Source organism: Mobula birostris, chromosome 9 (assembly GCF_030028105.1).
Source record: "Mobula birostris isolate sMobBir1 chromosome 9, sMobBir1.hap1, whole genome shotgun sequence".
Lineage (NCBI taxonomy): Eukaryota > Metazoa > Chordata > Chondrichthyes > Myliobatiformes > Myliobatidae > Mobula > Mobula birostris.
This window is the reverse complement of record NC_092378.1, coordinates 43,332,504-43,356,941: the sequence shown is the minus strand read 5'-3', so window position 1 is coordinate 43,356,941 and position 24,438 is coordinate 43,332,504. Positions and strand designations below refer to the sequence as shown.

The window sequence follows — 24,438 nt, the reverse complement described above, 5'->3', positions numbered from 1 at the left end:
AAAGGGTTGATGGTGGATATGCAATGGCAAGCATTTAAAGATCGCATGGATGAACTACAACAATTGCTCATCCCAGTTTGGCAAAAGAATAAACCAGGGAATGTAGTGCACCCGTGGCTGACAAGGGAAATTAGGGATAGTATCAATTCCAAAGACGAAACATACATATTAGCCAGAAAAAGTGGCACACCTGAGGACTGGGAGAAATTCAGAGTCTAGCAGAGGCTTAATTAGGAAAGGGAAAAAAGATTATGAGAGAAAGCTGGCAGGGAATATAAAAACTGACTGCAAAAGCTTTTATAGATATGTGAAAAGAAAAAGATTGGTTAAGACAAATGTAGGTCCCTTACAGTCAGAAACAGGTGAATTGATCATGGGGAACAAGGACATGGCAGACCAATTGAATAACTACTTTGGTTCTGTCTTCACTAAAGTGGACATGAATGATCTTCCAGAAATAGTAGGGGACCGAGGGTCTAGTGAGATGGAGGAACTGAGGGAAATACATGTTAGTAGGCAAGTGGTGTTAGGTAAATTGAAGGGATTAAAGGCAGATAAATCCCCAGGGCCAGATGGTCTGCATCCCAGAGTGCTTAAGGAAGTAGCCCAAGAAATAGTGGATGCATTAGTGATAATTTTTCAAAACTCTTTAGATTCTGGATTAGTTCCTGAGGATTGGAGGGTGGCTAATGTAACCCCGCTTTTTGAAAAAGGAGCGAGAGAGAAACCGGGGAATTATAGACCGGTTAGCCTGACATTGGTGGTGAGGAAAATGCCAGAGTCAGTTATCAAAGATGTGATAACAGCACATCTGGAAAGTGGTGAAATCATTGGACAAAGTCAGCATGGATTTGTGAAAGGAAAATCATGTCTGATGAATCTTAATTTTTTGAGGATGTAACTAGTAGAGTGGATGGGGAGAACCAGTGGATGCGGTATATTTGAATTTTCAGAAGGCTCTTGACAAGGTCCCACACAGGAGATTAGTGTGCAAACTTAAAGAACATAGTATTGGGGGTATGGTATTGATGTGGATAGAGAATTGGTTGGCAGACAGGAATCAAAGGGTGGGAATAAATGGGACCTTTTCAGAATGGCAGGCAGTGACTAGTGGGTACCGCAAGGCTCAGTGCTGGGACCCCAGTTGTTTACACTATATATTAAAAGATTTAGGTGAGGGAATTAAATGCAGCATCTCCAAGTTTGCGGATGACACGAAGAAATCCTCTTCCTCAGCACCCTTACCAATTTGGTTCACCCAATCTATATGTAGATTGAAGTCACCCATTATAACTGCTGTTCCTTTATTGCACGCATTTCTAATTTCCTGTTTAATGCCATCCCCAACCTCACTACTACTGTTAAGTGGCCTGTACACAACTCCCACCAGCGTTTTCTGCCCCTTAGTGTTATGCAGCTCTACCCATATCGATTCCTTATCCTCCTAGCTAATGTCCTTCCTTTCTATTGCGTTAATCTCCTCTCTAACCAGCAATGGTACCCCACCTCCTTTTCCTTCATGTCTATCTCTCCTGAATATTGAATATCCATGAATGTTGAGCTCCCATCCTTGGTCACCCTGGAGCCATGTCTCTGTGATCCCAACTATATCATATTCATTAATAACTATCTGCACTTTCAATTCATCCACCTTGTTACGAATGCTCCTTGCATTGACACACAAAGCCTTCAGGCTTGTTTTTACAACACTCCTAGCCCTTATACAATTATGTTGAAAAGTGGCCCTTTTTGATTTTTGCCCTGGATTTGCCTGCCTGCCACTTTTACTTTTCACCTTACTACTTCTTGCTTCTACCCTCATTTTGCACCCTTCTGTCTCTCTGCACTTGTTCCCATCCCTCTGCCACATTAGTTTAAATCCTCCTGAACAACAGTAGCAAACGCTCCCCCTTGGACATTGGTTCCAGTCCAGCCCAGGTGCAGACTGTCCTGTTTGTACCGGTCCTACCTCCTCCAGAACTGGTTCCACTGCCCCAGAAATTTGAATCCGTCCCCCTTGCACCATTTTTCAAGCCACATATTCATCTGATATATCCTCCTATTTCTACCCTGACTAGCACGTGGCACTGGTAGTAATCCAGAGATTATTACCTTTGTGGTCCTACTTTTTAGTTTATCTCCTAACCCCCTAAATCCACCTTGTAGGACCTCATCCATTTTTTACCTATATCGTTGGTACGTATGTGCACCACGACCACTGGCTGTTCACCCTCCCACTCCAGAATGTCCTGCAGCCACTCAGAGACACCCTTGACCCTTGCACCAGGGAGGCAACATACCCTCCTGCAGTCTTGTTTGCAGCCGCAGAAATGCCTATCTATCCCCCTTACAATTGAATCCCCTATCACTATAGCTCTCCCACTCCTTTTCCTTCCCTCCCGTGCCGCAGAGCCACCCATGGTGCCATGAACTCGGCTGCTGCTGCCTTCCCCGATGAGACATCTCCCCCAACAGTATATCTGTTTAGGAGAGAGATGACCTCAGGGGACTCCTGCACTACCTGCCTGCTGCTACGCTGTCTAGTTGCCACCCATTCCCTTTCTGCCTGTGTGGCCTTTACCTGCGGTGTGTCCAACTCACTGAACGTGCTATTCACAGATAGGTTAGGTGAGTGGGCAAATTCATGGCAGATGCAATTTAATGTGGATAAATGTGAGGTTATCCACTTTGGTGGCAAGAACAGGAAAACAGATTATTATCTGAATGGTGGCTGATTAGGAAAAGGGGAGATGCAACGAGACCTGGGTGTCATTGTATACCAGTCATTGATGGTGGGCATGCAGGTACAGCAGGCGGTGAAAAAGGCGAATGGTATGTTAGCATTCATAGCAAGAGGATTCGAGTACAGGAGCAGGGAGGTTCTACTGCAGTTGTACAAGGCCTTGGTGAGACCACACCTGGAGTATTGTGTGCAGTTTTGGTCCCCTAACCTGAGGAAGGACATTCTTGCCATAGAGGGAGTACAAAGAAGGTTCACCAGATTGATTCCTGGGATGGCAGGACTTTCATATGATGAAAGACTGGATCGACTAGGCTTATACTCGCTGGAATTTAGAAGATTGAGGGGGGATCTTATTGAAACATATAAAATTCTAAAGGGATTGGACAGGCTAGATGCAGGAAGATTGTTCCCGATGTTGGGGAAGTCCAGAATGAGGGGTCACAGTTTAAGGATAAAGGGTAAGCCTTTTAGGACCAAGATGAGGAACAACTTCTTCATACAGAGAGCAATGAATCTGTGGAATTCTCTGCCACAGGAAACAGTTGAGGCCAGTTCATTGGCTATATTTAAGAGGGAGTTAGATATGGCCCTTGTGGCTAAAGGGATCAGCGGGTATGGAGAGAAAGCAGGTACAGGGTTCTGAGTTGGATGATCAGCCATGATCATACTGAATGGCGGTGCAGACTCGAAGGGCCGAATGGCCCACTCCTGCACCTATTTTCTATGTTTCTATGCCTTTTGGAAATCAGGTCATCTTTTACTCACTTAGCTATTCACAGTAACAGAAATTTTGACCGGGGTGCCCAAACTTTTGCATGCCACTGTATATAAAACAAAAGTTGTTTGAAATACTCTACCGGAGAGGCACAATTTGAGGGGAAAAAAAAACAAATGGCAACTCCAGAATAATGACTTTCTGCAGAGTGGAAAAAAAATAGATTTAATAGATTTTGAATAAGGAAGAACAAAAGGCCAGGTTTGTAAAGCAGTGAAAGACAAGAGAAATTAAATATCGAAAGATATGATAGTGCAAAGTAGGGTAAATGGCACACTAAAAAGCAAGAGTGCTGCTTAGACGAGGGATACATAGAACTAACTGAATCAATACCAACTAGAAAAATAAGAAATTGTAGGTCTAATTCAGATACAAGTTCAAAGGGCTGCAAGAAGCTTGATCAAAATATTCCTCCAGATTACACTAAAATAACTAAAATAAAAGCACAGGATATTTAAAATGGAGAAGCAAGAATGGGCAGAGGGAAGTAAAATGACAAGCTGAGAAACACTTGTTGGAAAACGCTGGATCATGCCTGTGACTGAATGGAGGTTTTCCCCAAAGCAAACAGACAATGCAAGTTTAGACTCACCAATTTACAGGAAACTAAATTATAATAAGCATAGAGTAAATTAAATGGGTAAGTAATTGTATTTAACCTGGATGAAGTATTTGAGATCCTGAACAGCAGGAAGAAGTAAAAAAGCTCAAGATGCATCTACTGCACTTAGACAGAAAATTATATGAGAATGAGATGACTTGCTGGTGATCATTTAAAAGTAGAACAGGTCGTGGAAGAGGATAAGGTTAAAAGTGAACTGGCAGAAAAGACCAACATACATATGTTGAATTAGTGTGTGATGAATTTAAGAATATATTGAGGATGAAATAAGGTGGCTTATGTAGCTCAGAACATTCACTTCCAAGCTGTATGTACTTCATAAAAATGATAGTGAGGCTAATCAGGATATAGTAGCTAAAAATCAACTTGATGAATGATAACTATCACATTGGTGACTTTGTGATCTTACTTACGGAGGCCAATGTCAGAACATCCTTCTATAGTGTGAACGCTTGCAAGGAGTCGGGTCCTGATGGTAAACCTGGCAGGGTAATGAAAACCTATGCTGACCAAATGGCTGGAATGTTCAACCTCTCACTGCTATAGTCTGAGATTTGCATCTGTTTCAAAAGGGTTTCAATCATACATGCCCAAGAAGAGCAAGATGAGATGCCTTAAAGGCTATTACCCAGTAGCACTTACATCATCTGTGATGAAGTGCTATGACAAGTTGGTCATGGCTAGAATTAATTCTTGCCTGAGCAAGGACCTGGACTGACTGCAATTTGCCTACTGCCACAGCAGGTCTATAGTGGATGCAATCTCACTGGTTCTTCACTTGGCTTTGGAGCATCTGAACAACAGCAATATACATGTCAGGCTGTTGTTTATCGATTAAACCTCAGCAATCAACACCATCATGCCCTCTGGACATGATGGTGTCCTGAGCACTGTGAAGCTTCAAAACCTGGGCTTCTATACCTCCCACCGCAACTGAAATCTTGACTTCTGCATTAAGAGACCACAGTCAATGCAAATTGGAAATAACATCTCCTCCATCACTGAAAATCAACACAGGTGATTGTCAACGACGTATGCTTAGCTCACTGCTCTACTCTTTCCAAGCTCATGGCTGTGTGGCTAGGTACAGCTCAACCGCCATTCATAAATTTCCTGATTTACATGTTGCCAGAATCTCAGATCATGACAAGATGATGTGCAGGAGTGAAAAAGATTTATCTTATTAGGTGGAGTCACACCACCAACCTTGCACTCAACATCAGCAAGATTAAGGAATTGATGTGAACTTCAGGAATGGGAAGTCAGGAACACACACCAGTTCTCATTGAGGAGCCAGTGATAGAAAGGGTGAGTAGCTTCAGATTTCTGGACATCAGCATCTCAGCAGATCTATCCTGGGCCCAACACATTCATGCAATCACAAAGACACTCCAGTGCCACTACTTCAGTAGGAGTTTGAGAAGATTTGGTATGTCACCAAAGACTATAGCAAATTTCTACAGATACAAGGTAGAGATTCGTTGCGTCAGCACCTGTATGGAGGCTCCAATGTACAGAATCAAAAGAGCTTCACTGTCATAGACTCAGCCAGTCCCACAGGTACAAGCCACTCCACCATCAAGAAGATCTTCAGAAGGTGGTGCTTGAAGAAGATAGAATCCATCATCAAGGACACTCACCATCCAAGACATGCCCTCTTTTCATTACTACCTTCAGGGCACAGGTATACCAGTGTGAAAACCCATACTCAATGACAAAGGAACAGCTTCTTCCCATCCACCATCAGATTTCTGAATGGTCCATGAACACTAACTGAAATACTTCTTTCACACTACTTATTTAGTCATTGTAACTTTTTGTAATTATGGCTTGCATGAAATTATTGCTACAAAAGAATTTTATGACATACAGTACGTCAATGATAGCCAACCTGATTCTGATTTACTTTGAAGGTGAGTAAAAAGTTATTAGAGACTGTTATGTGCAAGTACTGATAAGAGAACACTACAGTAATCCCATATTGAGTAACACATTTTAACAGTCTTTGGATTCCTTCAGGTGCTGCAACAATTGTGGTAACAAGAACTAAGCTTCAAGATTTCCACTATGCATAATCTGTGAGCTATATAATACATGTAGTCCCAAATTAACACTGACAGGGCCTTGGGTGTAGATGATACGTACTCCACTAAGATCCTAAAACTGGGCAGTGAAGAGCTTCAGACACAAATCTACAACCTCATCGGCCACATATGGGATAAAGTTCATAAGTCCATGATGAGCAGAGATAGGGTGGATAGTCACAGTCTTTTCCCAGTGTTGGAGAGTCTAAAACTAGAGGATAGGTTTAAAGTATGAGAGGAAAGTATTACAGCGGACCTTTAACACAGGGCATTGTGTGTATATCCATTGCAATAAGCTGCCAGATGAAGTCATAGAAGCGGCATTTAAACAGGCACACGGATAGGAAAAGATTAGAGTGATAGGAGCCAAATAGGACTAGCTAAGTCAGCAACTTGTTAGATATGGTGTATAATTCTACGTCCATGAAAAATTCAAAGCCTCCTAAAATAAATACAAAATAACCATAGACTTCTGGAAATCCCAAGCCTACAACCATTAAAAATGGAGAAGAAGCATTCAAGATGATTTGACAACCTGAAATCCATGCATTAGGAACACACAGAGGCTCAACCAGCTCCATCACTGGCACCAGCCTCCCCACCATCAAGGCCTTCCTCAAAAGGCAGTGCCTCAAGAAAGCAGAATCCATCATTAAGGACTCTCACCATCTGGGACATGCCCCCTTCTCACTACTACAGAAGGAGAAGACCATCACAGAAATTAACTGCTCAGCCTGGTGTGTGGAAAAGTTTGTGTTTCCCACATTGGTGTCATTAACCCTTTCAGAACCCAGAAAACCATAGTGGAAGTAAGTCACCTTCAATCCCAAGGACTGTCCAAGAGGAAGGAAAACATCTAGTTGGGCAGCATAGATCTGTTCAGGGAGCGTTGCATCTGACTAACGACTGACCAGCAGGTAAATGCCATTGCAAAGGAGGCATGGCAGTGCCTCTATTTTCTATGAAGTTTATGCAGATTCATCATTTCACCTAAAACTTTGGTAAACTTCTATAGATACATAATGAAGAGAATCCTGTCTGCTTGCATCACGGCCTAGTATGGAAACACCAATGCCAAAGAACAGAAAACCCTATAAAAAGTAGTGGATATAGCCCAGTCCATCGCAGGAAAAACCCTCCCCACCACTGAGCACATCTACAAGGAAGCAGCATCCATCAAAGACCTCCACCATCCAAACTCTCTTCGTGCTGCTGCCATTGGGAAGGAGGTACAGGAGACTTAGGACTCAGGTTCAGGAAAAATTATTACCATTCAACCATCAGGCTCCTCAAACAGTGTGAAGAACTTCACTCACCTCAATGCTGAACAGATTCCACAACCTATGGACTCACTTTTAAGGACTCTCCAACATGTTCTCAGCATTATCTATCTATTTTCAATGTTCGTATTCTTTTGTAAATTGGTTGTTTGTCAACTTTTCTGTCTAGTTTTTCATTGATTCTATTATAGCTCCTTCTTCCACTGTGAATGCCTGCAAGAAAATGAATCATAGTATGTGGTGTCATACACACATTTTGATAATAAATTTACTTTCAATTTTGAACCAGCTGATTGACTCATGCAGAGGTGGTGAATCTTTTTGATTGAATTATCTGCAATTTGGCGATAATCTAAAATTTTTCTTGCAAGCCATGGTAATTTTGAGTAGAGATTATTATTAAATGAATTAGTAAAATAATTATGGACATTTTTTAAAGAAAAAGGATGAATCCTGTTGCTTATTTACATGTATTCATTGTTTTTACTATTAATATAAGAGACAGACTGAAATAAAGGAAACATTTTAGAAAACGGGTTCAAAAATTAATCTTCCAAACATCTCATGGTTCTTGGTTTGTAAAATATCTTTTGCTGCTTCATTTGCCAATAAAGATAATCATCATGTATCTTTTTATTATGCATGGGGTTTAAAGAATCAAGGAGCGCTCTACATGATGTGTGCAAGTAAAATATTTTTACTTGCCATCTTGGGTGCACAAGGCATAGGTTTGTTACCACAAGATAATCTGCAGATGCTGGGGTCAAAGCAACACTCACAACACGCTGGAGGAACTCAGCAGGTCGGGCAGCATCCGTGGAAAAGATCGCTCGACGTTTCGTCGGAACCCTTCGTCAGGTTTGTTATCCCTGGACTATAGTGTATGTCATTGCACAATGCAATATTTTTTGTTTGCTTTAATGATTATGAAGCACTGTGCCACCTGCCAGAAGGTTTCATGTTTCCACTGGACAACAATGGGGCAATTTGAAGCAGTTTGAAATAATTCAACCAGATGGGATTAAGGAGATAACATTGCAGGGCAATATATTTTATATGGTCTCTGGATTGTAGCATACCTTTTGACTAGGTCCAAATAGCAAGCTGATTTGAAAAGAGGAAGAGGGACAAATTGGAGCCAAAATTATCTCAGGAACAAAAATCAAAGGGAAACAGTTCATTGCCATTTTTCAACATGTTGACTGTTTTCAACGGTGTTTCATAGGGCTCAGTATTTAATCCCTTTCTTGAATAGCATATATTAATAGTTTAAATATAAATGAGAAGCATGATAAAAAGTTTATGGAGAGAAAAAATAGCTATGATTGACAGTGAGAGCGCGAGCTTTGGAATGCAGGAAGGTATTGATGGTCTGTCCAGAGAAGTAGTAGGAGGAATTCAAACTACAGAATTGTGAAGTTATGCATTGTAGGTGAACAACAAGGCAAAGTAATACTCAATAAATGGAGGTGGGGATTCTGAGCGGTTCGGAGGAATTAGCTTAGAGTGCAAGGCCTGAGGGAGTATGACTCATGATTCAAGTGGTGTAAAAAAAAGCACAGGGAATTCTTTGCAACACACGAAGGAGCTGGAGGAAATCAGCAAGTCAGACAGCATCTATGGAGGGAAAGGAATACTCATTGTTTAAGGTGAAGATCCTTTATCAGTCCTACATTAGCAGATAGTAGAACTTCAATCACAATGTGCTCAAAACAGATTCATAGATGTTTGCACAGTAAAGGAGATATGTTCCATACCAATGTTTATTTTGCACATTAGTTACATATAATGTATGTTGATTTATGCATGCCTTCGTCTTGTAATGCAGGGGTCCCCAACCTTTCTCGCACTGCGGACCGGTTTAATATTGACAATATTCTTGCAGACTGGCCGACCGGGGGGGGGGGGGGGGTAGGGTTGCCGACGGACAAGAGTAGCAGTCAAATACGTTGAGTTTACCCCGAGAAAGACTACAATGACCATGAAGCCTTGCGCGGGCACCGGTGCACATGCGTGACCTACCGATTCCCGATTCCCGCCCCCCCACAAACCCACAAATCATTTTCAGTGATTCTGTTCGGGGGGGGGTGTTAATCACAGCCGGAATATAGGTGATAAGTGGCTAATACACTCAATTTCGTTTCTAAAAGGGATTATCTAACGAATTTAATATTAAACACAGCGCATATTTTCCGCGCATGAATATAGTGATGTCAATTATCATGGGAGGACAGGGGAGCTTCAAGTAAGTGTTCAACGAACTTCCAGTAGAAGTGGTAGAGGCAGGTTCGATATTATCATTTAAAGAAAAATTGGATAGGTATATGGACAGGAAAGGAATGGAGGGTTATGGGCTGAGTGCAGGCTGGTGGGACTAGTGAGAGTAGCGTTCGGCACGGACTAGAAGGGCAGAGATGGCCTGTTTCCGTGTTGTAATTGTTATATGGTTATATAAGTAAGTCAATAGCATCATAACATTTTAAGTAACATTTGGATATTAAACACACAGCACATATTTTCTCCATATGAACATATAAAATCACACCAATATCGCTGAATCAGTGGGAGCCCTGGGCTTGTTTCCCTGCAACAAGACGGTCCTATCGAGGGGTGATGGGAGACAGCGATTCTCGAAGGGGGTTCCTTATGTCCAGTCTATTCCGCGATTTAGTTTTCGTCGCATTCAATGCAGAAAACTCCGCTTCGCAGAAAAACGCTGGAAAGGAAAGCAACGTTTTCAGTGCTTTTGTGGCTATCTCAGGATATTTAGCCTTGACTTTGATGCAGAATGCCGGCAGAGATGTAATGTCAAACATACTTCTCAGCCCGCCGTCATTTGCAAGCTCGAGGAGTTGATCTTCTTCCCGCGCTGACATGGATAACGCGTGCGTAATGACCTCAGGTGCGTTCAAGCTCAATAGTGCATGACAGGGAATGAGGAAGGGTGCAGCTGAGTCATATCGCCAAATCATATCATTTCCTTGCGGCCCGGTAGCACATGCTTTGCGGCCCGGTCGTTGGGGACCGCCGTTGTAATGCACTTGTAGCACTTGCATCCACTGTGATGAAGTGCTTCGAGAGGTTAGTAATGAAACGTACTAACTCATGACTGAGGAGTGACTTGGATCCACTCCAGTTTGCCAACTGTTGTAACAGGTCATCAGCAGATGCCGGTTCATTGGCTCTCCACCAGCTCTGGAACACTCTAACTAGGCCTTTCAATATTCAATAGGTTTCAGTGAGATTCTACCCTCCCCCCCAATTCTTCTAAATTCCAACAAGTAACAGCCCAAAACTATCAATCACTCCTCATACGATGAACCTTTCATTTCCAGAATCATTCTCGTGAACCTCGTCTGAACCCTCTCCACTGTCAGCACATCCTTTCTTAAATAAGGGGCCCAAAACTGCTCACAAAACTCCAAGTGAGGCCTTGCTAGTGCTTTATAAAGCCTTACCATTACATCCTTGCTTTTACATTCTAGTCCTCTTGAAATGAATACCAACATTGCATTTGCTTTCCACACCTCTATACTCAATTTGCAAATTAACCTTCAGGGAATCTTGCACAAGGACTCCCAAGTCCCATTGCACCTTGGATATTTGAATTTTCTTCCCGTTTAGGAAATAGTCTATGATTTACTCCTTCTACCAAAGTGCATGACCATACACTTCCTGACTCTATATTCCATTTGCCACTTCTTTACCCATTCCCCTAATACGTCTAAGACTGTGGTTTCCAACCATTTTTATGCTATGGACGCCTACCATTAACTGGGGGGTTTTTACCCCAGATTGGGAACCCCTGGTCTAAGTCCTTCTGCAGCTTCCCTGCTTCCTCAATGCCACCCATCTTCATATTGTCTGCAAACTTCAAAGTCCAAAGTACATTTATTATCGAAGTATGTACAGTATACTTTATACAACCTTAAGATTAGTCTCCTTAGAGAGCCATGAAGAAACCCAATAGAAACAGTTTAAAAACTAGAACCAGCCTGGCCCTCGCCTCCGGTCCCAACACCCTGGCCACAAAATCTCAGCCACAATGCCATCAATTCCATCAACCAATTCATTAGCATACAACACAAAAAGAAGTGGTCCCAACACCGACCCTTGCGGAATACCACAAAGCACCAGCACCCAATCAGAAAAGGCTTCCTTTATTTCCACTCTTTGCCTCCTCCCAACGCTCTATCCATGCTGATATATTTCCTGTAATACAATGGGCTCTTATCTTGTGGTACCTTGGGAAAGGCCTTTTGAAAATCCAAGTACACGGCACCCACTGTTTCTTCTTTGCTATTTCCTCAAAGAATTCCTTCAAGAAACCAAGCTGACTTTGGCCTATTTTATCATGTACCTTCAAGTATCCTGAAACCACATCCTTAACAATTGACTCCAACCTCTTCCAACCACTGAGGTCAGGGTAACTAGCCTATAATTTCCTTTCTTCTGCCTCCCTCCTTTCTTAAGAATGGAATGATATTTGTATTTTCCAATCCTCCAGACCATTCCAGAATCTAGTGATTCTTGAAAGATCATTACTAATGTTTCCACAATCTCTTCAGCTACCTCTTTCAGAACCCTGGGGTGTAGTCCATCTGGTTAAGATGACTTACCAACCTTCAGACCTTTCAGCCTCCCAAGGATCTTCTCCCTAGTAACAGCAACAGCACTCACTTACTGATGCCGAATACAGGGCTACGGTAGGAAACTTTGTCATATGGTGTGAGCAGAATTATCTGCAGCTTAATGTGAAAAAGACTAAGGAGCTGGTGGTAGACCTGAGGAGAGCTAAGGTACCGGTGACCCCTGTTTCCATCCAGGGGGTCAGTGTGGACATGGTGGAGGATTACAAATACCTGGGGATACGAATTGACAATAGACTGGACTGGTCAAAGAACACTGAGGCCGTCTACAAGAAGGGTCAGAGCCGTCTCTATTTCCTGAGGAGACTGAGGTCCTTTAACATCTGCCGGACGATGCTGAGGATGTTCTACGAGTCTGTGATGGCCAGTGCGATCATGTTTGCTGTTGTGTGCTGGGGCAGCAGGCTGAGGGTAGCAGACACCAACAGAATCAACAAACTCATTCATAAGGCCAGTGATGTTGTGGGGATGGATTTGGACTCTCTGACGGTGGTGTCTGAAAAGAGGATGCTGTCCAAGTTGCATGCCATCTTGGACAATGTCTCCCATCCACTACATAATGTACTGGTTGGGCACAGGAGTACATTCAGCCAGAGACTCATTCCACTGAGATGCAACACAGAGCATCATAGGAAGTCATTCCTGCCTGTGGCCATCAAACTTTACAACTCGTCTCTTGGAGTGTCAGACACCCTGAGCCAATAGGCTGCTCCTGGACTTATTTCCTGGCATAATTTACATATTACTATTTAACTATTTATGGTTTATTACTATTTAATTACTTATGGTGCAACTGTAACGGAACCCAATTCCCCCCCCCCCCAGATCAATAAAGTATGACTGTGACTATGACTTACGCTCCCTGACACACTCAAACTTCCGGGATACTGCTAGTCTTCCACAATGAAGATTAATACAAAATACTTATTCAGTTCATCCGCCATTTCCTTGACCCCCATTACTACCTTTCCAGCGTCATTTTCTGCACTCCAATACCTACTCTCACCTCTCATTTACTCTTTATAAATCTGAAAAACTTTCGGTATCCTCTTTGATATTATTGGCTAGCATACCTTCATATTTCATCTTTCCCCCTTATAGCTTTCTAGTTGCCTTCTGGTGATTTTTAAGTCTCCTATCCCCTAACTTCCAACTCATTAATGATCTATTATATGTGCTCTCTTTTATTTTTATGTTGGCTTTGACTTCCCTTACCAGCCACAGTTGCATCATCTTGCCTATATACTACTTCTTCTTTGGGATGATGCCAGCCATTGCTGCTCTGCCTTCAGCTTTGCTCGCGTCCTATTCCATCCAACTTTGGCCAGCTCCTCTCTCATGCCTCTGTTTCCCTTTATTCCACTGTAATACAGACACATCTGTCTTTAGCTTCTCCGTCCCAAACTGCAGGGTGAATTCTACCATATTATGATCACTGCTTCTTTACAATTTCTTTACCTTAAGCTCCCTAATCAAATCTGATTCATGACTCACAACGAATTCAGCATAACTGATCCCCTAGTGGGCCCAACCACAAGCTACTCTAAAAAGCCATCTTGTAGGCACTAAATTCTCTCTTGGGACCCAGCACCAACCTGATTTTCCCAATCTACCTGCATATTGAAACCCTGATGACTATCGTAACATTGCCTTTAGATGAGCCTTTTCTATCTTTCATTGTAATTTGTAACCCACAAATTACAGGCTGCTGTTCAGAGGCCTGTATATAACTACCAGGATCTTTTTACCCTTGCAGTTTCTTAACTCTACACTCAAGGATTCTACATCTTCCAGTCTTATGTCACCTCTTTCTAAGGATTTGGTTTGATGTTTTTAACCGACAGAGCCATGCCACACCCTCTGCCTACCTGCCTGTCCTTTCGATACAATTATTCCCGCGTTCGATCCAGTGACGGACCACTCCCGAGCGCGCTCTCCATCCGTGTTGAGCTCGCAACTCAACCTCATAAAAAAAAAACACTGCCACCTCCAGTTTAAATTCCCACGCAGAATATTGTGGTGGATCAAATACCCAAAATACCCCGCAACAATCAGGGGATAATTTCACTCACCCAACACTGAACTGATTCAACAAACCATTGATTCACTTCTAAATACTCTACAACTCACGTTCTCAATATTTATAGTTTATTTATTATTTCTTTTCTTATTGTTTTTACAGTTTGTCTTTTGCACATTAGTTATTTGTGTGTCTATCATGTGCGGGTTTCACTGTGTTTCTTTCTATTTACTATGAATGTTTGCAAGAAAAAACGGGTAGTATATGGTTAGCTACATGAATCAGAATTTGTTTTAAAATCACCAGCATATATTGTGAAATGTGTTAACTTAGCAGAAGCAGTATAATGCAATACATAATAAATATAGAAAATAAATCAAAGCATATATGTACATTAAATAGTTAAATTAAGAATAGTAGCGCAAAAATAGAAATAAAAAGGTGAGGTAGAGTTTATGGGTTCCAATGTCCATTTAGAAATAGGATGGCAGAAGGGAAGAAGCTGCTCCTGAAACACTGAGTGTGTGTCTTCAAGCTTCTTTTTTTTTAATATAATTTTTATTGAGTTTTCGAAATGATTACATAGAATGATATCTATCCTCCGCCCCATTAACCTTCCCCCCCCCCCCATATATACGCCTACCTGAAAAAAGGAAAAAAAGAAAGAAGAACTGCCTGGATATTGGAAAGTTTCCACATCTCTATGGGATTCAAAATAAATTTAGTATATTTATTTATTACTTTCCCCAAGGGACCAACATCTTTATCATCGGAGCAACTAAATATGCCATCCTATCTTTTGTAAATATGGGCGCCAGATGTTCAAAAATGTATCATATTTATCTCTTAAATTATAAGTAATTTTTTTGCGTGGAATACAACTAGAAATTTCATTATTCCAACGATCCATACTTAAATATGAATCCGATTTCCAAGTAACTGCTATAGCCTTCTTGTGTAAGTGAAAAGGGGGTTAGACTACAGGATAGGAAGGGTTAAGTGGCGTATGTGACCTGGAAAATATAGCAGGGGCGGGAACTATTAAACTGGATGCCAACCGCCGTAAAACAAGATACAGACAGACAACAGAACCGGGCACGGTTAGGATACTGCAACTGCATGCTCATCTCTTAGAACAGAAGCGTTTACTGACCTGTACCTCTGCACGTGAAGCTGTTGTGACCATGATGAAATTGCTAACTACAAAACCGCCATAAGCGTGGACAGGTGAAACAGGTGCTAACTGAAACTTTTTTTTGGATATAAATGTAATCTTGTACTCGTGCTAGGCAGAGTTGATTGCCAGATGCGTATGGTGGTTACCTCTCCTCGGATCGAATTAGGTAAAGAATTGATGGAGCAAAAACGTGGCCTCTGAGTGTTTTCTCCGACCGAGTAACGAATCGGTATGGACATTCTTGGCTAATGCCAATGCAATTTTTATAAATTCTTTCTGATATTTATTCAGTTTAAGTTTCGGTTTTATCCCTTCAATATCACCTAATAGAAATAATATAGGGTTATGTGGAAGTTGCGTTCCAGTAATTTGTTCCAATAAAACTCTTAAATTTATCCAAAAAGGTTGAATTTTGGAACAAGACCAAATAGAATGTAAGAAAGAACTAATTTCTTGATTACACCGAAAGCATTGATCAGATAAGTTTGAATTTAATGTTTATTTTTTGCGGTGTAATATATAATTGGTGTAAAAAATTATATTGTACTAATCTAAGTTGAAGGTTTATTGTATTTGTCATACTGTCAAGACACAGTCTTGACCAATTTGTTTAATCAATATTAATATTCAGATCCGTTTCCCATTTTTGTTTTGACTTGTGGACTTCTGTACCTCCTTCCTGACGGTAACAATGGGAAGAGGGCATATCCTCACTGATGGGGGTCCTTAATAATGCTATCGCCTTTCTGAGGCACGCCTCCTTGAAGATGCCTTCGGTGTTAATGGAGCTGACTAATTTTACAACTTTCTGCAGCTTTGTACTTTGACAACTTTACTTTGAACCTTGAAAGTGAGTTTATGAAATAATATACTGTTGAAGTATCTACTCCTACTTCTCAATCCGTCTGGAAATTCAAATTCCCACCTCCCGGGAGGAGGTTCTGCCGTTAACCCTTCAGTGCCGTTCACTCATCGTAAGCACAAAGGGTGCTGGGCTTTCGACGTGACAGCCGACAGACACAGCCTGACCTTCCCGCATCTGTCGGTACGAGAGTTGACTCGGCCGCTCTCTCCCCCCCCGGATCACCATCCTACCTCCAACACGCCACAACCACCACAGAACAGAAGCCGTCGGCGCTGCTTGTCCTCACGTCATCCTACACCCTCGCGAGAGTTGGGGTGCGCGGTGACGCGCCCCTCTCCCGTAACATCACAGCCGTTCCTGGTTGAGCGTGATGTCTCGCGGCTGGTGAGATCGGGTAACCGCTATCTCGCGGTAATTAGGCACGCTCTCGCGTGTGGCCCCGCCTCTCAGCCCTCTGCCCCTGGCTCGCTTGGAGGAGCACGCAGCCGATGCTGGGCTACTCGAGGCAGCAGCGTGAAGTGGTGGCGACGTCGGCTCATCCACGCTCTGCTCTCCCCAGTTCTTCACCCGAGCGGAGCGGACAGCCTCGCTGCCTGGCTTAAGATGGACGGCCAGAACGGCGATTTTAACATCCTGCTGGCCACTGATTCGTACAAGGTAGGCGCCGAGAGGTTGCTCCCACCGGCTCCGGGGACGGCGCGCTGCAGGTGTGTCGGTGAACTCTCACCGTAGGCCGCGTTCGGAAAGGTTAAATCATAATGGGTCAGGCGCTTCCCTACCCCCCGCCCTCCTCCCCCACATACACACGCTGCTTATGAGAGATCAAGTATCCGGAGGACCTAGGCCTCGCCTCGTTGCCCCAGGGACGGACAGACACGGGGAGAACTGCCCGCCTGTATCTGTCGGTGTCCCAGTTAGAATGGTAGTAGAACGGCGGCAAAATACCGCCTGAATTCATTGAAGCTTTTCGGTGTACGGGTTACATCACGTCCGCTGTTCGCCTGATCTGGGAAATCAAAACTGAAACCTCTGTCGACGTGAGAGATTTTGCCAATGCTGAAAAATCTCGAACAACAGAATATGTTCAATCCCCCGAAAAAGGCGTCTCGTATCCGTTGATATTGCCAATTTTAGGTGGGTGGTGGTGGGAGCAAATGTGTAGCACATGAGGTCCCGAATTGTATGACTGAAAACAAAGTTTAGCCGAGTGGACTATTTCGCTGGAATGGATTAGGCAACTTGTGGTTTGAGAGCTCAATTCCAGTAATTGCATTAGTAATTGGAAATGATGTCCCTTTTTATCATTGTCTTTGTGAATTGGAGTAAAAGAAATGTAAAGTATGATAACTTTTCAATTGCTCTTTATCCTCCGATAATTTTTGTTTTGTATATGATTGTGTTAGATTTTATTCGAACTACAATGTCGACTAATTAAGATTCAGTTACCATGAGGAGGCAGTATTTCTCTGCTTTATATAGCGAAAGTAAATGACCTAATCGTTAATTATTATCGGTGCAGTTTATGACAGCATTGAGTTTGGTTTGAAATATATCTTTTACAATTTAGAACATTTTTCTAATCCATTAAAAAGAATGTTAATTCAGTTAATACTATTGATTTCCATGAGCCATTAAAAAATTAAAACCACCTGTGAGTCTCGCTATAGTAAAATATAAAACTGTGAAAATAATGCGTTTTGCGAATTTCATGTACCTTTTTCATCAGTTGCTTAATATGGGTGATATATCATCATAGTCCAATGGCAAACACAATATTTTCTTTCAGAGCTGCACTGACAATTCAAACCCTTCTGAAGAGCATTATTTGTTGTTTTAAAATCTGTATTACAAGATTCCATATTTTAACCATGTACTAAATTCATGAGTACTAAAGTTCACTTATCGCTTAGTTTCTGTAAAGATCAGTTTTTTATTTAAAATGCTGGAAAACTTGACCAGTGTTTGAAAGCATAATTTGGTTGAAATTATTTCACAACCCTAATCTATCCTGAAGATTCAGTGATTGATTTCTGATGCTGCCTATAACTCTTGGGGGTTTTATAATACTTGCTATTAAATGAAAGCAATATAAACTTACAACAGGATTAAAGTACAGTTCTTGGAGATAGTTTTCAGAAGATCCTGTTTATTGCTGAACGTAATACTTCAGAGTTTTCTTTTGTATTGACTGCTATTTTGTGTTAAGACTTGGCAGAGGAATTGCCATAAATGGAAGAAAGCTGTGTGTTTTACTCCTAAAGCATTTCAGAATCAAGGAAACTGTACAAATTAAACAATTTCTATGAAATATTTGCAGCAGAGAAGGTCAGAGTATTGCAGGTCGGCAAATTCAAGCAGAACTCTGTTTGGTCGGTTCTAGTGTTAGCTGAATATGAAGTGTCGGTGGTGGTGAAGTTTTTTTCATGTTTTGTTCAGTGTATATCAAGTACTCAAAGAAGATGATGGGAACACTCAGTATTTGACATGTCACTGGAATGGCACCCAGGCTTATCAAGTTTTGCTGACAAGCCAATTTATACCACAATTTCTATATAAACTCACTTCAAAAACAACAGAGCCTACTGCTAAACACTTATCATGTTTTTCTTTATAAGTCATAATTCATTCAAGGCTGAGAGATATTTCTAGTCTTAGGAATGTTCAGGGTTATGGCCAAGATCAAATAGGCAATGATTTTTACTGACTAGTAAAGCAATCCTGGTTTTTCTTATGTTCTTTGAATGTTTGCTGTAGAAGAGGCTTAAGAAGTTTTTAAAAAAATCAGAATCACAGTATCATATCCAGAAGTAGTTCCTTTCTCTTGATCATTGTGTACTGAGTTATTTTTCCATTTTCAAAATCCAATGGATTCCCTTACCACCTTTCCTATGGGTACTGATTCCAAGTCATCACTAATTGCTGTTTAAGAAATATGGATGATAGAAAAATGGGGGCTCTCTGTAGGAAGGAAGGGTTAGATTGATCTTGGAGTATGTTAAATGGCCAGCACAGCATCATGGACTGAAGGGCTTGTACTGTGCTAGAGTATTCAGTGTTCCTTTACTGTTTGGATAATTGCAACTAGGTTTTAAATCAAGACACACATGTTAAAGAGAAACATTCAAGAAACTTAGAATTCATTGTTAGCATTTAATCACTGGAAAATATTGGTATGATTTTCCCCCCTACTTTTCTGGGTGCTGGTTTTTGAGGCTTATTGCTAACAAGTGTAGTAATTTTCAGAATTAGTCTTACTGGTTCAGTGAGTGATTCACCTTTGACTATAACAGTGTCTAACTCTTCTAGTACATATGAGCTAATCATAAGGGTTAATTGTTAAATTTTCATAGCTTGGTTCAGTGTCTGGGTGTGCATTTATACATAAAATAATTGCTTGATTTTCAACTCTGAGGAGGACAGCTCAAAAAACAGGTTTAAACTGTTACCAGCAGTTTCCCAAGTTGTTTCTTCACTGGATAGTTAATTTTGGTGGCATATAAAGAACATACTAGGTTGAGTTGTTCTCCGATCTTGGGAATTTCGTGCTAATAGTTTGTCTCCATGCAAGGAGACATAATAGAACATAGAAATCTACAACACAATGCAGGCACTTCGGCCCACAATGTTGTGCCAACCATGTAACCTACTCTAGAGACTGCCTAGAATTTCCCTAGCACATAACCCTCTATTTTTCTAAGCTCCGTGTACCTATCTAAAAGGCTCTATTGTACCTGCTTCCACCACCGCCGCCGGCAGTGCATTCCACGCACTCTGTATGGAAAAACTTGCCCCTAACATCCCCTCGGTACCTATTTCCAAGCACCTTAGAACTGTGCTCCCCTCGTGTTAGCCATTTCAGCCCTGGGAGAAAAGCCTCTGACTATCAACCCAATCGATGCCTCTCATCATCTTACACACCCTCTATCAGGTCACCTCTCATCGTCCGCCGCTCCAAGGAGAAAAGGTAAAGTTCATTCAACCTGTTCTCATAAGGTATGCCCTCCAATCTAGGCAACATCCTTGTAAATCTCCTCTGCACTTCCTCTATAGTGTCCACATCCTTGCTGCAATGGGGTGACCAGAACTATTACTCCAAGTGGGGTCTGACCAAGACCTTGTATAGCTGTAACATTACCCTACTGCTCTTGAACTCAATCACACAGTTCTTGAATGCCAACACACCATATGCTATCTTGACAACACTGTCAACCTGCACAGCAGCTTTGAGTGCTCTATGGGCACTAACCCCAAGATCACTTAGATCCTCCACACTGCCAAAAGTCTTACCATTAATTGTATATTCTGTCTTCAGATTTGATCTACCAAAATGAACCACTCCATATTTATTTGGGTTGAAGTCCATCTGCCACGTCTCAGCCCAGTTCTGCATCCTATCGATGTCCTGCTGTAACCTCTGACAACCCTCCACACCACCCCCCAACTTTGTGTCATCAGCAAACTTCCTAACCCACCCTTGTACTACTTCATCCAGGTCATTTATAAAAATCACAAAGAGGAAGGGTCCCAGAACAGATCCCTGCGGAACACCACTGGTCATCGATCTCCATACAGAATACGAACCATCTACAACCACCCTTTGCCTTTTGTGGGCAAGTCAATTCTGGATCCGCAAAGCAAGGTCTCCTTGGATCGCATTCCTCCTTACTTCTGAAGGAGCCTTGCATGGGGAACCTTATCAAATGCCTTACTGAAATCTATATACACTACATCCACTGTTCTACCTTCACAAATGTGTTTTGTTACATCCTCAAAGAATTCAATAGACAATAGGTGCAGGAGCAGGCCATTCGGCCCTTCAAGCCAGCACCGCCATTCACGGTGATCATGGCTGATCATCCGTAATCAGTATCCAGTTCCTGCCTTATCCCCGTAACCTTTGATTCCGCTATCTTTAAGAGCTCTATCCATCTCTTTCTTGAAAGCATCCAGAGACTTGGCCTCCACAGCTGTCTGGGGCAGAGCATTCCATATATCCACCACTCTCTGGGTGAAAAAGTTTTTCCTCAACTCCGTTCTAAATGGCCTACCCCTTATTCTTAAACTGTGGCCTCTGGTTCTGGACTCACCCATCAGCGGGAACATGCTTCCTGTCTCCAGCGTGTCCAATCCCTTAATCTTATATGTTTCAGTAAGATCCTCTCTCAGCCTTCTAAATTCCAGAGTATACAAGCCCAGTCGCTCCAATCTTTCGACATGACAGTCCCACCATCCCGGGAATTAACCTTGTGAACCTATGCTGCACTCCCTCAATAGCAAGAATGTCCTTCCTCAAATTTGGAGACCAAAACTGTGCACAGTACTCCAGGTGTGCTCTCACCAAGGCCCTGTACAGCTGCAGAAGGACCTCTTTGCTCTTGTACTCAATTCCCCTTGTTATGAAGGCCAGCATGCCATTAGCTTTCTTCACTGCCTGCTGTACTTGCATGCTTGCTTTCAGTGACTGATGTACAAGAACACCTAGATCTCATCATGCTTCCCCCTTTCCTAACTTGACTCCATTTAATCTGCCTTCCAGTTCTTACTACCAAAGTGGATAACCTCACATTTATCCACATTAAGCTGCATCTGCCCACTCACCCAGCCTGTCCAAGTCATTCTCATAACATCCTCCTCACATTTCACACTGCCACCCAGCTTTGTGGCATCAGCAAATTTGCTAATGTTACTTTTAATTCCGTCATCTAAATCATTAATATATATATTGTAAGCAGCTGCGGTCCCAGCACTAAACCCTGCGGTACCCCACTGGTCACCGCCTGCCATTCCGAAAGGAACCCGTTAATCGCTACTGTTTGTTTTCTGTCGGCCAGCCAATTTTCAGTCCATGTCAGTACTCTGCCACCAATACCATGTGCCCTAATTTTGCCCACTAATCTCCTATGTGGGACTTTATCAAAGGCTTTCTGAAAGTCCAGGTACACTACATCCACTCGCTCTCCCTTGTTCATTTTCATAGTTACATCCTCAAAAAATTCCAGAAGATTAGTCAAGCTTGATTTCCCCTTCGTAAATCCATGCTAACTCGGACCAATCCTGTTTCTGCTATCCAGATGTTTTGTAATTTCATCTTTTATAATTGACTCCAGCATCTTTCCCACCACCAACATAAGGCTAACCGGTCTATAATTCCCTGTTTTCTCTCTTCCTCCCTTCTTGAAGAGAGGGACAACATTAGCCACCCTCCAATCCACAGAAACTGATCCTGAATCTATAGAACATTGGAAAATGATTACCAATGCGTCCATGATTTCTAAAGCCACCTCCTTAAGTACCCTGGGATGCAGACCATCAGGTCCCGGGGACTTATCAGCCTTCAGACCCAATAGCCTATCCAACACCATTTCCTGCCTAATATAAATTTCCTTCAATTCATCCATTACCCTAGGTCCTTTGGCCACTATTACATCTGGGAGATTGTTTGTGTCTTCCCTAGTGAAGACAGATCCAAAGTCTGCCATTTCCTTGTTCCCCATAATAAATTCACCCTCTTCTGTCTTCAAGGGCCCAAGTTTGGTCTTAACTATCTTTTTCCTTTTCACATACCTAAAGAAGCTTTTACTATCCTCCTTTATATTCATGGCTAGTTTACCTTCGTACCTCATTTTTTCTCCGCGCATTGCCTTTTTAGTTACCTTCTGTTGCTCTTTAAAAATTTCCCAATCCTCTGGCTTCCCACTCATCTTTGCTATGTTATACTTCTTCTCTTTTATTTTTATACTGTCCATTACTTCATTTGTCAGCCACGGCCTCCCCTTAGGATCTGTCTTCCTCTTTGGAATGAACTGATCCTGCACCTTCCACATTATTCCCTGAAACACTTGCCATTGCTGTTCCACTGTTATCCCTGCTAGGGTACTGTTCCATTGAACTTTGGCCAGCTCCTCCCTCATAGAACCATGGTTCCCTTTGTTCAACTGTAATACTGACACTTCCGAGTTTCCCTTCTCCCTCTCAAATTGTAGATTAAAACTTATCATATTATGGTCAGTACCTCCTAATGGCTCTTTTGCCTCGAGGTCCCTGATCAAATCCGGTTCATTGCACAACACGAAATCTAGTGTAAATTCAATCAGGCTCATAAGGCACGATCTGCCCTTGACAAAGCCATGCTGACTATCCCTGATCAGATTATGTCTCTCCAAATGCTCATAAATCCTGCCTGTCAGGATCTTCTCCAACAACTTGCCCACCACTGCAGTCAGATTCACTGGTCTTATAGTTTCCTGGGTTATCTCTACTCCCTTTCTTGAACAAGGGAACAACATTTGCAACCCTCCAATTCTCCGGTACTTCTCCCGTCCCTATCGATGATGCAAAGATCATCACAAGAGGCTCAGCAATCTCCTCGCTCGCTTCCCACAGTAGCCTGGGGTATTATTTCATCTGGTCCCGGTGACTTATCTAACTTAATGCTTTTTAAAAGCTTCAGCACATCCTCTTAATGTCGATAAGAAATGTCTATCATCAGTGGCGTTGTTTATTGTGGTGTGTCCTTTGAATTTTTGGCATTTATATACTTTTCAATCAGCTGATTCTACATTTTGGAAATTCAATTGTGATGTGGGGAGGAAGTACCATGGCTGATTGGCTATGTGCTGAACTTCGTGGTCTGGAATTTTTCTCGTATGGACTCATAAATAGGATCAAGATCTACATGTTTGTGTACAGAATTGCTGATGGAACGCCATGCTTCTAGGATTTCCCTTGCATGACACGTGCTTGCTTGCGCTATGACTCATTGCCCAGTCGAATGCTGTAAAGCGGCATGACCATCTCTCCTTAGTCTCTACCCATGAAGATCAAGAGGGGCACACATTCGACTGGGCATCAGTGAAGGATCATGGGTTGATTCTGAAATTAAAAGAAGTGCTGGTAGTTACACATGGAATTGTGGGCATTTTTTCTGTGAGTTCAAGATTCCAACAGCAGAGTACACACTTAAGTCTCTGGTACTTAAGTGGATCTAGCGAGACTAGGACCATTAATTTGACTGAAGCAAAACAAGAGTATTAATGACATTATAGTTATGTTTTGAATTATCTGTGTTTCTGTTAATTTTACCACTCTTTAATTGTTTAATAGGCATTGACAAATTTGATACTTTTGAAAGCTGGTTAATCCAGTGGTGATGAGGCTTGTTCTTGCCTCCCTGCCCCCTCCATGTGCTGAATTGCATCATACAAGACCCAGCCACTGCATAGA

At 42.1% G+C, this 24,438-nt stretch overlaps 2 protein-coding genes across 11 annotated transcripts in view; one reads left to right on the top strand and one right to left on the bottom strand.

The window, feature by feature from the left end:
* Positions 1–16,891, bottom strand: part of cdpf1 (cysteine rich DPF motif domain containing 1) — a 29,565-nt gene extending 12,674 nt beyond the window's left edge. Inside the window, exons 1-3 of one of the 10 annotated variants that reach the window (XM_072267931.1) lie at positions 16,446–16,886; positions 13,369–13,515; positions 7,541–7,717 (exon numbers count right to left, since the gene is read on the bottom strand). Coding sequence is in view for 1 of the 10 variants with exons in the window: in XM_072267928.1 (XP_072124029.1) it covers positions 15,327–15,359 (33 nt within the window). In the remaining 9 variants the exon portion in view is untranslated. Of the gene's footprint in view, positions 1–4,553; positions 4,757–7,540; positions 7,718–10,049; positions 10,221–13,368; positions 13,516–15,326; positions 15,763–16,445 lie in introns of those variants that run through there. The other 9 variants (XM_072267930.1, XM_072267935.1, XM_072267936.1 and 6 more) reach the window with 9 other exon arrangements.
* nampt1 (nicotinamide phosphoribosyltransferase 1) overlaps positions 16,564–24,438 on the top strand; it is a 51,658-nt gene continuing 43,783 nt past the window's right edge. Inside the window, exon 1 of the mRNA XM_072267927.1 lies at positions 16,564–16,872. Within this exon, the coding sequence (XP_072124028.1) occupies positions 16,819–16,872 (54 nt within the window). The 5' untranslated portion in view covers positions 16,564–16,818. The remainder of the gene's footprint in view (positions 16,873–24,438) is intronic.